Below are 15,854 nucleotides of genomic sequence, written 5' to 3' on the forward strand. Positions count from 1 at the left end.
AGAGATTTTAGACCAACAGAATGTAGTAACATCTTTCCAAGGCTTCCAAAAATGTCTATTTATTTTCCTGCACTTTGATTTTATTTTCTTAATTCAGAGTGATTCTTAAATAAAATGGGGGTTCAGTACATCCACTTAATTCTAACAGTAAAGGTGAAGCACTTTTTCAATACCTTTTTCATTGACATCAATGCATTAATAAGCAAGAACAGTTCTTACCATACACCTGGAATTTTTTTCCATTCATTCTGCCAAGATCTTTGAACTGTGTACCAAACATCTGCACACATCATAAATCAGTTTGACACAATATGTCTCCATCTTGCGTGCTTGTTTCTTACATATATTAACTAACTGACAAGTCAAGATCTGCCTTACTACATTAAACACCACATACCTGGGATTTTTCATCCTGCAGTCTTTTCTCCTTAAGTGTTCTCAACAAATATCTACGTGATTAAGCTGTTGGTAAATGCCTCTTAGAGTGCTATCAGCACTATACTAACTGGTGCAGGAGCGATTAATGACTGCAGCTACATAAAATGTGCTGCATTTAAAGCAGCCACTTTAAACAAACACAAAAAATAAGTTCATTGCCCTTCTTTTATTATTTCTGCATAAGGAATATCCAAATGGAGAGAAGCAAAGATAATGCAAGGAAAGGAGGCATTAATTTTTCTTTGTACCATGGCCTTGATGAAACTGAAAGCAATCTCAGGGTCTGAGAATGCAAATATCTGTTAAATATAAAATATTATAAGACAGATGACACAGGATTTGCATTCAAGTATTTACAAGGTGTGTATGTAACAACACATTCACCCATTCCTCTACTGATACATTAGCCCTGAAAAGGGGGCATCAGGTAGTTTATTAGACTGTAAGATGGGAGATACCCTACTATTACAGATACATTTTTCAAGATGCACATCCATGTTCATTATTTAGTAATGCCTAAGTATAAACCACAACTAGATTTTTTTAGCAAAACACATACCCAAATTTAAAAATACAAATAAAAGAGAACAGGAAGAGTGTGAAGAGATGCACCATAAGGACAGGAAACGTAGGAAAAGGACACATCTTTGTAGTACAGAAACTGGTTGCTTGCTATTTAATGTAGCTCATTCTCACCCATATTTAATAATCAATCTCCTGATAATCTATTAAAATTATATTCTAAAAGAAGCTTTCTTCAATTAGCTCTTCAAATAGGAAATGTTTTGTTTAGTTGTACTCATATCTCCTCAGAAAATATCTACCAACAAAAAAAAAGTCACTTCTGTCTTTTTTCCAGCCAGTAATAGGAAGTAGATAATTGTATTTTTGGTGATTGTCCCAGGAGTGCATTAGTCAAAATAAATCACACAAAACTTTTCAAAGGTCAGTTCAGAGAATTAAAGCACATACAGATTATTTCTTGTGGTGCACGTTACATACAGTATTCTGTGAGCAATATGAAACTTCCCTTTGTGAAAGCATGATTGTGATTTCCAGGCTTTAATATAAGCACATTATCTCCACTTGTTTAACCCAAAAGACAAGTCTAGGAAAAACTGAGAGCAAGAAGGAGAGAAATTGGTCAAATGGTATGACCTCTTAGGTAATGATCCACCATCTGTAACTAGCCTTCTGTGCTGTTTGTATATGAAAAACTAATGTTTCCTAAGACATCACAGAAGACATTTTCCACAAAGAACATCTGAAAACCTTTTACCATTATTAGTGGGCAGAATGAGAAAACAGACACAGGATCATCTGTTGGTACCAAGAGAGGTATGCCAGTATCTGTACGTATCAGAAGGCAGAGAGAAAAATAGATGGGTTTATAAAAGGTTTTAAAGCCATTTTTCAAAAACAATACTGTTGTAGTTATGGCAGTTGAAAACAAAATGTTTGCTGTGACATACAGTCTGTTCTTTATAAGGTCAAATAATACAGTCTAGAGAGAAAAAAATACAAGCTTCCAAATCTCATTACCTTTTCTAAGCTTTAATTTAAGACATGCTGGACACATTCTTAGCCTAAAAGTTATATTTTCTCTAACAGTATGTAAAAACAATGTTCAATTTTTTTTAGGCACTGCTGATACTGCAGTAAGTAGTGTTTGGATTAAGAATAATGTCTTCTTATGACACGCACAAATGGTTTCAGATTTTTTTTAAAGGATAGGTCACTACAAGAATAAACAAATTGCAAAATTCACCCCTGTAAATTAAATTTTAATGACATATAGAGATTTTTAGAAGCCTTCCCATGCAAGATACAGATGTCGTTGGTTGTAACTGTGTCACATTACTGGTTTAGGGTATTCAATAAAATATTTATGCCAAAAGCCTGCAAGGGGCTTAACAAATTTCCACTCCACATTTTAAGGATATCAGAAAGAACGATTTCCAGTACTGAGCATAAATTGAGCTAAACTTTAATGGGAAATAAAATATGATTACAAGTAAAACCTGCATTGTAGAAAAATGCCTAGTGACTAATTTCTCCTTGCTTATGTGACCATCAAATTCCCTTCCTTTAAGGAAAACTGCTTCTCGGTGAGAAACAGTGCTATCCAACTACATAAACCCCATCCTTACATCACTTTCTACAACACTTTCGTCAACCACAGGAAAAAAATATTAATTCTGTTTCCTTATCCCAGTAGCACTGAATTCTTTGTTTTCACCTTCTAAACTACTATTATTCTAACACAGAAGAGTTTTAACACAATAAATCCCTAAGCATCTTCTCTAAAGTAATTTCAGAGAGCTTAATCCCATCCAAAGAACCCTTGGCCAAACTGTATCTAGTAGAGAGACGGTCTTGCCTCAGCTTAACAAAACAAAGTCTGAAAGCTGATAAGCATGGTCTTATACACTTAGGTAACACCAAGGAAATAAGAAATATTACCTCTGCCAGAGGATAACACTGTCTCAATACCAAGTGGACATAAAACAGGACACATATTAAATGGGAAATTGAAAGCAATGATAGAATTATTTGTGACACAGACTTTGAATAGAAGCAGAAGTGAACACTGGTTTTAATAGAGACCTTACCTATTTCATGCAAGGTATCATAAACCATACAAAAATTGTCATACTGCATCACAGCTTACAAAAGTAGAAAACATGACATAATGGTTAAGGACACTGATTCCTACCCTCTGCTTATAACACTTCTCAGGATGCAGGTCTTCTTTACAGAAAAGCAGGAAAGAGAAGCTGCATTACCATTCCCATCTTTCCAAAAGCTTTAGGATGCAATGCATTATTAAATAGATAATTATGTCAAATTTGAAATAAATCTGCAACTACCTTTGGAAGGTTTTGTTTACAGTTCAGATGCTAAAATTTAAATTAGTTGCAAGTGTCTAAGGAAAACATTTCCACAGATTAGTACAGAAGTATTTCCAAGGCTTTTGCTAAGAGGCAAAACAGGGGGCTCTGCTATGCCATACGCTTGTAGTTTTTCAGATCATTGGTAATAGAGACTTTGAGCAATGTCAGCCATCAAGACCAATTTATCAATTTTCTGAATATTCTTCTTCACTGGACTAGTCATGCTAGTATCTTACAGACAGATCCATTTTGTTGCTACTGATGGCTATTAGCCATCAATGCTGGTCATTGTATTTTCCCTACAATCAAAATGCTGCAGAAGAAGTGTTTGGAAGAGGGCAGGCGTGAGGATTACTCACATGGAAACCCAGCAAAATCTATGAATGTCACGTAAAGCCAGATCTTTTTGTACTTGTACCTAAGGAAGAAAGACAACTTCCTTTTCTAACAAATGTTCTTTCCAGACAACAGATTACTAAACCAAACTGGATACAGAATAACCTCAGAAAAATTTGCTGCAAGAATCTTCAAGAGCTTTTGCAGATGTGAGTGGGAGGCAGAAAGATCAAACAAGACAAAGCCAGTAGGGAAAGCTCAGCCAAGAGCCTATATGCTACCACAGAGACTCGCCCAAGTTCAATTCAGAATTTATGAAATACAAGGCCACAGCATGGACTCCAACTGCAAACAATACACTATTTATCTGAAATTTAGTGTTGAAGAAACAAATTAAGAAAATAAGGTAATTGCTGTGGATAATCTAGGGTGATTAGGAGGGCTTTGTAGCACTCTAATCTCACAAACAGTGCCCACATAATATCCTGACAGAACTTTAAAATGCACCGTATCTTTCTCATGCTGCTAGCATACATAGTACTTCTACATTAACAAAACTTAAATCGAGAATCCAACCTAGGTAGTTATTTTACTTACTTGAAAACTAAGAGTAAATTGCATAAGGTATTTTAAAACCTTCCACTTATTTGTGTGAACATGTTTGTCTTCCAGTTTTAACATGACAGATACTTAATATTTTTCTTCAAGTACCTAGCTGTCAAACTGATTTGTTTTATAATTTGAATTTTTCTTGAGGCTTAGCAAGCAAGCAAAAACAAAACAAAACAAACCCTTGCAGCCTCACAGAAGAAAGAGTTTAGATATGCTAGCTCCTAGAAAGTACGCACATAAATTAACAAATAGAATAGTTATACAGTTAATGAATAGTTAATGATTGTACAACCACTGTATGTAGTATATAAATAGTTAAAGATAGTATAAATTACTTTATTTGCACAATTTAAAATTGCTTTAACTTCCTGGTGGCTTAGTAAAGATTTAAAAATAGATGAGTTTGTTTCAGAAATTAGGTATATTAATCTATAATTTGTGCTTTAAGATAAAAAAGGAGTAGGAAAAAAAGCCATGCTCTCCCTGTACAGTAAGAGAATAGAAAAAGTGAATAATTAATATCTCCGACTGCAAACAGAGCAGAAGTTATGAGGTTTTGGAGAGAGGGAAATGACTTTGTGGAAATCACAATTTATAAAAATTATGCCTCCCCAATGTCTTGACTTTTCTTATGATTTATAACTTGATTTTTTGTTATGGACTAATTTTTTGTTTATTTACTAGAAAGTTAAAATCCCCAAACAAATAAAAAGTAAAAACAAACAAAATCCCAAAACATAACCCCCCCCTCAAAAAAGACCAAAAAAAAACAATCAGAGAAAGTATCACTATTCTGGTTTCTCATCAGCACCAGTGGTCTTCAGCGAGCCATCATGCATGCTCCCTTTAATTCAAGAACTTCTACTTTACTGTGGCACACATGGATAGAGCAGTTGGATCCATGACCCACAACTACATTGCTTAAACATACTTTTGAAAATTTTCCTCAGGGAAAAGCAATTCAATGACCTTTTCCATTCTTTGGTCAGCAACTCTGATATTAATGCAAATTATTATTCTGTTGGAAAACAAGACTGATTTGCATTCTCTTATTTTAGAATACTGCTTAAGGATGGTGTTAATAATTTTCAAATTAAATACTTTGAGTTACTGGTACCTTTTCCTAAGAAGGAGTCATTTTAATAAAATTCACTGAAAAGGAAATAAACCACTGATTTTTTTTTTTTATAACAAAATGGAATTATGATAGTGGCAAAGGGAGGCTTTTCAAAGAAGTAACAGTTGCACTGCATCCAACTTCTGTATATTTTCACAAAATTCTTTCTGTTCTCCTAAATATTTGTTGTATAGAATAGTTCTATCATCAGAAAAAAAAACCAAATGTTTCACTTTGAACAAAAAGCTGCTGATCTAGACCAAGCCTCTTCCAAGTTTAAAAATATGAAATAGATGGTCTCAGAATATGCACATTTCACAAAACAAAACAGTACTAAAACACAGTATACAAAACATGAGACCTCTGATACACACAGATGCCAAGAAAAAAGTTCTGAAAATTCACAAAAGGCATTGAAAAGTACTCCTAGTTTTCTGAACTTACCTTGCAAAATTCTGTGAAATAGTACTTTTTCACCAAATGATACTGAATCAGTTTTTAATCTCAAAATCATTCTTTATAATACCTTTAGTACATCTTCATGATTCAAGCCGTTATTTTTATTAAGCATCTACATATCACTAAATATTTGCAGAACCTCACATAAAAGGAAGGGCAGAAGGACATGCTCAATACAGTTTAATTACTCTTTTAGCATACCCAAATGAAGAAAAATAAATGTACTGACAGACAAATAGGCACCACTTTGATTCCACTTACCACTGGCTGATTGCAAAGGTAACGGCAAAGTTCTCCAATGTACTGGATGACAGTCACATTGTACCTTCTGCAGTCATTCCAAAACTGACTAGCTGAGAACTTCTTTTTTAACACACAGGTTGCACCTTTATGGAAACAGTGGGGAAGATTAAATTAGGCAATTGCTCTGTGTGACAGCTTAGCTATAAAACAGATCATCTGAGGAACTAAGACAGCCTCGCTCAGAGAGCTGTGCGGTATTTAAGCTGTTTTATTTGAAGACGTGTTTTCAAACCTGGTAGACATAGAAGGCAGAGGAAATCAGCCTCCTGGCTGAGAGCAATGCAATAGATCAGAACTTAAAAACAAGAAGTTAGCTTCTCTTACAACACTGTTGGTTGGTAACATATTTTAAGAGTTTAACCTGAACTCTTGTGTTCAAGCGTTTAACTGAAAATACCCAGAAGATTCAGGCTGATTAGTAAATCATGTGGGTATCACTGAAGACTTATTTCTCAAGAAAGTATTTGTTAATGCAGATTCAGACAGAATTAACTCATAATGCAATGATCTTTCCCTTGCTCTGACTTGAACTTGATGCATAAGGAAACAAAGTATTTGCCATGGAGTTCCAAATAAATCTTTTATAAAAGGGTCATTGAGGACACCTGTATTGTCTCAGTAATACATCTGATTTATTGCCAGTGTCAAAACAGTACACAAATCAAGTGGATAAAAAGTTATATGGGATTTAAAAATACATTAAAAAGTCTGTACAGTCTGTAGTAGTCAATGTATTTGTCAATATTTTAAGTTCACCAAATACATTTTAATTCCATTCTACTGTACAATGCTTGGTGGTACATGCACTAATGCACCATACATACTGCCAAAATACTGCATATGTCCTTAACTTCCTTTTGACCTAAATATAAAGAAGTCAAAACATTTGTGATGCAAATTATGATAACTAATTATTCTCCACAAAAAGAGTTTGTAGAGATCCCTTGTTAGTATAAAGCATCCCCTCTCCCCAAAATACACAGCTATTCCAAAAAAGGCTATTCAGTTAATTTGAGCAAAGCATTAGCTTCCCTAGGGGTAATGAACCTAAGTGTGTTTTAGACATTTTTATAATAATTAATTCTCTATTAACAACTAAAGCAAACAAGCCTTACCCAGCTGAATGCATCCACCAATGCCAAGAAGAGAAGCTGCACTGTGATAAAGAGGCAAAGTAATATAAATGATGTCTTCTGAAGTAGCACCAAAAGCCCACAGTCCAGCAGCTCCTTTAAGAATCTGTAAATGACTAATGACTGCTGCCTTTGGAAGACCTGTAATAAAATCAAAATAATGCATTAAAGCATTTCTTAAAGGGAATCTGTGTATGAAGTCTAAAATCATAAAAGAGTCAATTCTTACTTCTGTAACCAAACTGCCAACCATCTTTTTAGATGGCCATAAATAGACAATTGGCTGTTTAATGCAATATTGCACATTTATGTGCAGATAAAGATTAGCCAGTAACCTCATCTCTTTGCTATTTAGTTAGATGTCACATCCATTCACATAAGTGGAAACATGAAGAAACTCATTGGTTTGCTGCTAGCAAGTTATAAAAAGCAAGAAGGAAGAAAAAATTTACTGTAGATATGGACTTCTTTTAATATAAAGAGCCATCACACCAGATCTTGCTCAGGCAAGGGTCATAGTGATTGCAAGGTAAACAAGAAAGGTATGGGATCGACACAGAGTAGGTCACAAAGCAGGTGTTTATCTAAGAATCATACATCCTTCTATTTGCTTTAGAACTCTACGAAATCTATTAACAAAAAAGAAAAAATCTGTGAGAAGACCACATCAGTTAAGTTCATCTGGATGAGTTTCTTCAAGTTCAGCACAGCATTTCTCTTCAGCAACATACAGACTCACAGGCAAGAGCTTCTTGTAACTACTAATCTGGTACCTATTAATCTGAGTAGGGGATGTGATCTTGCATAATATATGTGTTCTGAAACACACACACAAATTTCAGTCTGAGTCAGGCTGATGATGAACAGTGAGAACAGTTCAGTATTTAAAAAATGTAATTATTCATAAAGTTTTCTCACCTATTGTTGCAATGGTATTGTTCATTTGAAGACTTAGCTAGAGCTAGAAGTATAATCTGTGGAGAGTCAAGTTACCCTCCAGGCTATTCCACTTTTCTACACTTAAGGGAACAGGTTGCCAATAAATCGTTTATAGCAAGAAGTTTTCTTGAGTTTTTACTTCTGCCTTTACAGAGAGAATACTACAGATTGTGCAAAATACTCCTTTCTTTTAACTAAGATTATCAGTCAAAGAATGTGAAAATGTTCAGTTACTCAAAATTAGTTATTCCATACTCTTCAGACTAAACAAACATTATGATTTTAGTTACATAGTACATAATAGAAACTCAATGTATTTCATACAAAAACTTCAGAAACTTCATACAGAAACTTCATGTATTTCATACAAAGTTTCAAAAATATTTTAAATTCCACATAACTGAAACTTGACACTTCACACAGATACTCTAATTGTAAGAACAAAATCATCCCTTCTGGATCAGTCTGTAATTTTTTTTAGCTAATTTAACTCCCAACTCTTAACAAGCAAGCTTAAGCATATTTCTATTAGTAGTATTACACATAAAACCTCATCTCTTGACAATATTTATAACTTCCTAACTTTTTTATTGGATACTGATGTTCTTATTTCCTAATTATTCCTGAGAACATGAAGCAAATAAATTATTATTTGTATGAAGGAATAAAGCCTCAAACCACATATGCATTTTCAATCTTCAAGTAGCTAAAACTGTTGTGTTCAATTGAATGAGAATGCCAATCCACTCAGCTTAAAAACAATGCTGCCTTTCATGTCGGTGATCAGGTTTTTTTAAGTCTTAGCTTCTTAGCTGCTGGAGCACAATTCAGACATCTGTTTCTAAACTAAAAGGCTAGTAACTTAATCCTATTTTCTGTCTCTACAGTGACCTCCATAAAACATGACTTAATGAAAGAAAAAGAAATGTCTATTTTTGTGTTTCAAGATTCTTTTTTAAAGTTCTAGGTAAAAATCTTAATAATTTTAGCTAGGCAGTGTTATGTGGTCACAAAAATACTATCTATTATGATTGTAAGCCAACCAAAAAAGCAATGTTTTATAAACACTTTAGCTGTGAAATAATAAGAGGTAAAGCCTCTCATAGTATTTGTACAGTGTGGTGGGAAAAAATAAAGAAGGGAAACCCATAAACCACCGAGTAGAAACACAAGAAATATGGGCAGTTTTCTATAGTAATGCTTCTAGATGAGAATCATGACATTTTGCTATTGAAATACTACAGTATCAGAAAAATCAAGTTTCTAGATAAAAGCTGAAGGAAAACATGGACTCTTTAGAAGATCTGTACCTGTTGTTCCCGAAGTAAATATATATAAAACAGCTGACTTGAGGTTGTTGGCAGAGCATCGATTAACAGGAACAGGGTCTTCAGATGCAGCTTCTATTTTGTCTAAAAGGGTATGCACATTTGGAAGTGTGGAGTCCTTGGCCATTATCCAAACACTAACATCTTTTTGAAGTTTAGGAAGAATTTCTTCCAACGTCCCAAGCAAATCTTAAAAATTAACATGAAATAATGTTAATTCCATTATGCTTCCACAAAACTAGAGAATAAAGTATTTTTTTCTCTTAAATTTTTACTTTTTATAGTAGAAAGAAAAATGCAAGTCACCTCCATGAATACAGATTCAATAAAATAACAATGAACTAGAAGGAAAATCCACTGAAAACCAGATATAATGTGCTAAAATACTGCTGATTCCATCCCATAGTCAAATGGTCAACTAGCTCTCAGGGAAAACTTGTGAGCCTTGATTACTAGCTTCTGTTGTCCACATGATTTTAGGTAACACTTGATCATTGTTAAGACCAGAATGAAATGTGGTTAAGTTTCAACTTCAAATAAATCTTGAAGAAATCCACAGAGGCAGATATATACATAACTGATAATTACAGTACAGGTTTCCTCAGATGCCCTCAACAGCAATCTCCTACTGAAAGCTAATTTTTTTTCAAAAGCACAGAAGTGACTAATTTTAAAAGAAACACCAGTTTAACGAAGTTTTATTCTGTTGGCTTATCAGGAAAGAAACCATGGGAGAAAGTTCCACAGTAAATAAAAAAGAAAACATATAGAGAAGCCAATCCTTAAATAATCTATTTGGCATTTATATTTTGAAGCATTTTTACAATGTCACTTTCTCAGAAGACTGCACAGTCATTAAAGTACTAATCCAGGAAACATACCGAGAACAGGAATACTGTTTAGACTGAGATGTATCAAAACCTTAGGGCTTTGATACATCTTAGTCTAAGTAATTAATCTTACAAATATACCTGTGCGTATAAACTTATTTTATTATCTCAGTTCTTATAAATAAAATTGAATAAACTTTGAATAAACAAAGTTGAATAAACTTGAATAAACGAAGTTGACAATGACTCACCCAGATCCTCACAATGAGGCATTGCCAGAGCCAGCATTTGAAACCCTGACATCAACTCCAAACTCACTTAACAAATATTAAATATGGATACCATATGCATAAATTTTATGCCAAAACAACTGAAGATTTTTAATCTTTTAGAAAGCTGCTTTAAAAATAACAGACTGATGTAGTTATTTTAATCAAAAACATACAATTGCTATTACAGATATACAGCCTACTATAATCAACTAAACATGTTTTACAAACCTAAAGCCTACAGAGTACAAGTTTTATATGTTTTATGAATATTTAGCAAATACATCTGATGTAGTGTTACATTAAAAATTTTGTTTTCTAACTTCCTAGTACTGCAGAATGATTTCAGGAAGAAATCACCCAAATAATTTTAAAAATCTGAAAGATACATAGCATCCTGTTTGAATCAGTGGAGCACAGTCCCACGATAGACAGCACCAGAGTGAAAAAATCTGAACAAAAAGTAATGTCAAGAACAGTAGTAGAACTACAGGAAACCTTATGCCATGAGTGCCAAGGTTCATTGGCATATTAATTCTGTCCAACTGTGCTATTATGGAATTACGGAATTTTTTTGAGCAATGAATAGAAAAATACAAGTGTACTATTTCTAACACGTATTAATAAACCAAGTGTGATGGAATAACTATGTACATATTACCTTCTTATACTGATTTTTGTCTTCCTATTATGCATATATGTCTCTCAAATATACTAAAGATAGCTTGTGTAGGTGCAAGTTAGACTGAGAATCTAGTAAAAGAAACAGAGGTGTTGCAAGTAGATGGAGTTTTATTTCTGTTTTCAAAAGTAAGAGAAGATAGTGTTCTCTGCCATTCTTTATTAATGCACTGGCTTCCATCACTGGCTTCACAATGCAAGTCTGTCAAAAGAAGAGGATTTGCCTCTTCTTTTGATTTTTTCCCCTTTTTGTGCATCAGAGGAAGAAAGATGGGAACTATTAATTTCAGCCCTGCAGACACACTCATTTAAGATTCAAGAATGACATGAGGACACAGTTCCCATTTAGTAGACTGAAACATATCTACCCAAAATAGTTAGGATTAATCATCATATTAAACATACATACTCTTAATTTTTTCTCCAAACACTCACTCTTAATGTACTCCAATGGCTCAGGAGCTTTTTACTACTATTGAACAATTAAATGATTACACAGCATAATTTTTCTTCTGTGCTCAGGAATCTAGTACTTGGAACAGTATATGAACAGCTTGTAATTAAAAGTTATAGTGAAAGAAGCGTCTCAGTAGATAGCACAGAACAGCAGAAACAATAAATTATTTCCTGAATAAAAAAAGGTACGTTAAAACAGCTGTATTCAAAGTGCCAGAAACTGAAAATTACTTCTGGAACACATATGAGATGGGGTGTTTGGAGATGACTCTCAGTTGTACTAACATATATCCAAATAATAAGAAGACCTATAATTTGTATATTTCTAGAGGTACCTTGTATGTGCACTTCATATAGAAAAGCAATTACAGTAAAGCAATTCTGCTATTTTAACTTGGAGTTTTACTCAAATAATACTTATTTACTCTTTACACTACAGAAGTATATTTAGATTTTGGGTTGCTTGTTTTGGAAGAAATGTCTCCTCACACAAAATTTAGCAAGTTCTATCTGTGCTGTTTACATTGCTTATACACAAATGTTTGCCATTTGCTAATTATTTGGCTCCTACCAGGAAAAAATATCTGGAATTGATCAGGATGGATATGTTTTTTCTGCTTTTGTTTGCATTTTTTCTCCTCTTACTTTTAAAGCATTATTCAGTAAAAGTTTGTGAAACTGTTACTTTATATTCACATGAATATGTAACTCAGTTACATATTTTGAGAAAGCAAGGAAAATATGTTCTGAACTACTGTCCCAGGCTTCTAGTTGCACAAAGGTTTTTATGTGATTTTCTAGCAGAGAGATCATGCAGGCTGTTGGCAAGGACACAGTCCCACGATGATGAAAGGAATACATTAGATTATGAGATCAGTTTGTACTGAACAGAAAGTTACTCAGAAAGAAAGCTCCATGAAATGGTTCTTACATAACTTTGATGTGTACCCTGGCTGATATGCTCAGGAAGTTATATCAAGTCCGGACTCTTCCCCACACTGTCTGGCCTCAGAAAGCAATTGTTACTTGTACTTGATCCCCCAAGTGACTCAGTATGGCTTCTCACAAAGCAGTAACAGTAAAAAAGTCAACTGTGGCTCAGGATCAGAGCTGGTACCTGGAAGTGCCACTGAAGGCAGTAAAGGTAACAAAATATAAACCACTTTGCAAATCACAGTCAGCTCTTTTTTCCCCTCAAAGACCATCTGGGACAAGACATAGACTAGAGTAAGAGCAAATAATCAGAGATATGGTGTCTAACAGAACAGGTGTCTTCCACATATTTTCTACAGTCCTCTTGTACTAAATGTTTAGGTCTAAATAGCTTCTTATTCCAAACGGATAAGAAAAGGTTGTTTCAATAGAATCCTTTTTTTTTTTAATTCAATGACTAACATGACAAATGAGACTTCTGCTTGTATGTAACATCAAACGACTTTAATTTACAAATACAAAATATACTTTGCTTTCTCTCTTTCTCCAGGATGTAGACATGCTTCTGTCTAGCTCAGAACACACTCACCAGCAGCAGAAAGCACTGCTAGTGCCTCAAGAGTAAAAACTTCTGCCAGAAAAGCTGGGAGACGTACCTCTGTAACAGAACCGCAAAATCACAAGATGGCTGTGGATAGAAGGGGCCTCTGGAGGTCACCTCGGTCCCATCTCCCTGCTCAAGCGTAGAGCAGGCTGCCCACACGTGTCCATGCAGCATGTACACTCCCTTAAGAGCCTTTGTTATCAGGACTGATGTAAATCAATCTCATGGAGTTTAGAAAGAAATCCTTTAACAGCTGAATCCTTACATCGGAAGTCACGATGGCAATCTGGGATGTCCTACTCTGGGGTGAGCTGTTCCCAACAGGAACAGACTAGAGACGCCTTGGCAAATAAATTCCATTTATGCATTTCTGGTGAGTCACTAAACTGTATTTGTTGTTTAGTATTATTTCTGATAGAGATGCTGCTATATGCTATCCTTGTAATGATACAAGGATAGAACAGATGCAACGTAATCCCTTCTTCAAGCAAGTCTTCAACAGAAACATTCACCAAAAAGGACACAGTGCTTTAAAAGATGTCTTCATTTTAAGCAGTGCCTTACCTCCTCTGTTTAACCAGCAGCTTTTAAACAACTAAGGGTGGCATAGTCTGGTAACGTAGTAAGAATGAACAGCTTTTGAAAGAGAAGAATATGCAGTTTCTTTCTTTCTCTTTTACAAGTTCCTCATTGACTTTAGTTAGTTAACTACTGTTTTACTAAAAATGTAGTTTGAAACTTAGCTTTTGAACCTCTTTCAAGAAGCATTCCCTAAAATGGGAGTGGTGGGAGAAAATGTTTCTGGGAATGGAACTGTGAAAAGGTTAAGCAACAAATTAAAGCAAGAGCTAAATACTCTGGGAACACAGCAGACAAATGAGAGTAGTTAAAGTAAAAAAAACCTCTCTCTGACACAAAGGCAAATGGAATTACTGGAAAGGAACACAAAGACTAAATATTGGCAAATAATAGAATCCATAATTGCCTTTTAATCAGAGCCTGGATAAGAAGACAAAAAAAATTTACTTGATTGCACTGAATGAATTAAAAGAACATCGGTGTCATAGAAAAAAAACTCACACTTTTAGAGATAGCCATTTCATATAAGAAACCAACAAGAGGAAGAAACCTTGAAGTTTTTATAACATATCTGGGGCTTAAGAATAAAATAGTCAGTTGCTCAGTTCATAGAATACATTAAGACAATACCAAACTCACAAAACTTAAATACTACTGAAACATTCCAAAGTAAAGTTAGAAAAAGCAATCCAAGTATGAGAGAATTGTCATATCAGGAGAAAGTCTGATTCCAAGTGCTGAAGCAAAGACAAGATAATACTAATTGGATGGGCTTACCAAACCACAATGCCTGACAAATATGCAGGCACACAACAAAAGTCAGGAGTAAAAGAAGGCATATGAGAATGACCTTACGAGAGGTACCATGAAAAACAGAACAAGGTATGGAAGACAATGCAGCCATAAATAATATCAAGCCTAATTGTATGGAGGTATCACATTTGTAAAAAATAAAGCGTTTTTTAAAATGAGGTACAGAAAAAGCTTCAAGATGCAATCATCTCACGCAAAAGGATGCTACATCATCATTCTGAGTAGGGAAGATTTTGCCATAAAAAATCATTGGTGAGAATTGTTTCAGGCAGCAGATGAAGGTTCCCTTAAGCATAAATGAAATCTTAATATTAACTAGATATATAGTGAAATGTAACAGTAGAACGTGTACACAGGTTCCTGTTCTAATGTGCTATTACAGACAAGAATTTCAAGTGCAAATTTGGTCCTGCTGAACACAGGCAGTCAAGTTGTTAAGGGGATAATTTCTCCCTTGCTGCAATCTATGACTAAGACCCAAGGTCATCCAAAACACTGAAGATATAGTTTGTAACTACTGCAAGAAATAGAATAGAAGAGAACTGCATTCCTTTGTGGACGGTGGAAAACCTACATACTTTTTAAAGAATTTCTCTATCCAGAAATACTGCTATTTACATAGTATTCTCTGATTTTGAAAAAACAGTCTTAATTGCCAGACACGATACCTGCCTATGGCAATGGCAAATATTAGACCGCAAGTGGATTAGTTTTAGTGTAAATACTTTGGAAAAAAAATATATACCATGTTCAAACTATCCACAGTTCTGTGAAAATGGTGCCACAAGAAAAATTAAAAACTCATGTCTATTGATGAGGAAGAATCCCTTGATACTCCCAATAACACTGGATGAAATGATAATAAACCTCTAAGAATTATGTGACTGACTGTGTTACACCAGTGTTAAACATTGCTCTGCAATTTTTATAAACATTAGGGGGAAATTATTATCTATAATAATTAGGTTCAATATGTTTCTTTCAAGAGTGGTATGAGTTAGGCCTCACAGTCACTGGTCTGCGTATAAACTTTCAGTTGCCAAATCTGGACTCCTCTGGAGAGGCTCGTGTGTGATGTGGTCAATAGCTGACAACCCAGCAACTTTAACTTCTTTCACAGATAAAAATTA

General features: G+C 34.4%; 1 protein-coding gene across 2 annotated transcripts in view; it reads right to left on the reverse strand.

Moving 5' to 3' along the window:
- Positions 1-15,854, reverse strand: part of SLC27A6 (solute carrier family 27 member 6) — a 37,235-nt gene that overhangs the window by 18,662 nt on the left and 2,719 nt on the right. For both annotated transcript variants that reach the window (XM_064402818.1, XM_064402817.1), the window contains exons 2-4: positions 9,542-9,748; positions 7,275-7,433; positions 6,118-6,242 (exon numbers count right to left, since the gene is read on the reverse strand). In XM_064402818.1, the coding sequence (XP_064258888.1) occupies positions 6,118-6,242; positions 7,275-7,433; positions 9,542-9,748 (491 nt within the window). The remainder of the gene's footprint in view (positions 1-6,117; positions 6,243-7,274; positions 7,434-9,541; positions 9,749-15,854) is intronic.

This window comes from Passer domesticus, chromosome Z (genome assembly GCF_036417665.1).
Source record: "Passer domesticus isolate bPasDom1 chromosome Z, bPasDom1.hap1, whole genome shotgun sequence".
Taxonomy (NCBI): domain Eukaryota; kingdom Metazoa; phylum Chordata; class Aves; order Passeriformes; family Passeridae; genus Passer; species Passer domesticus.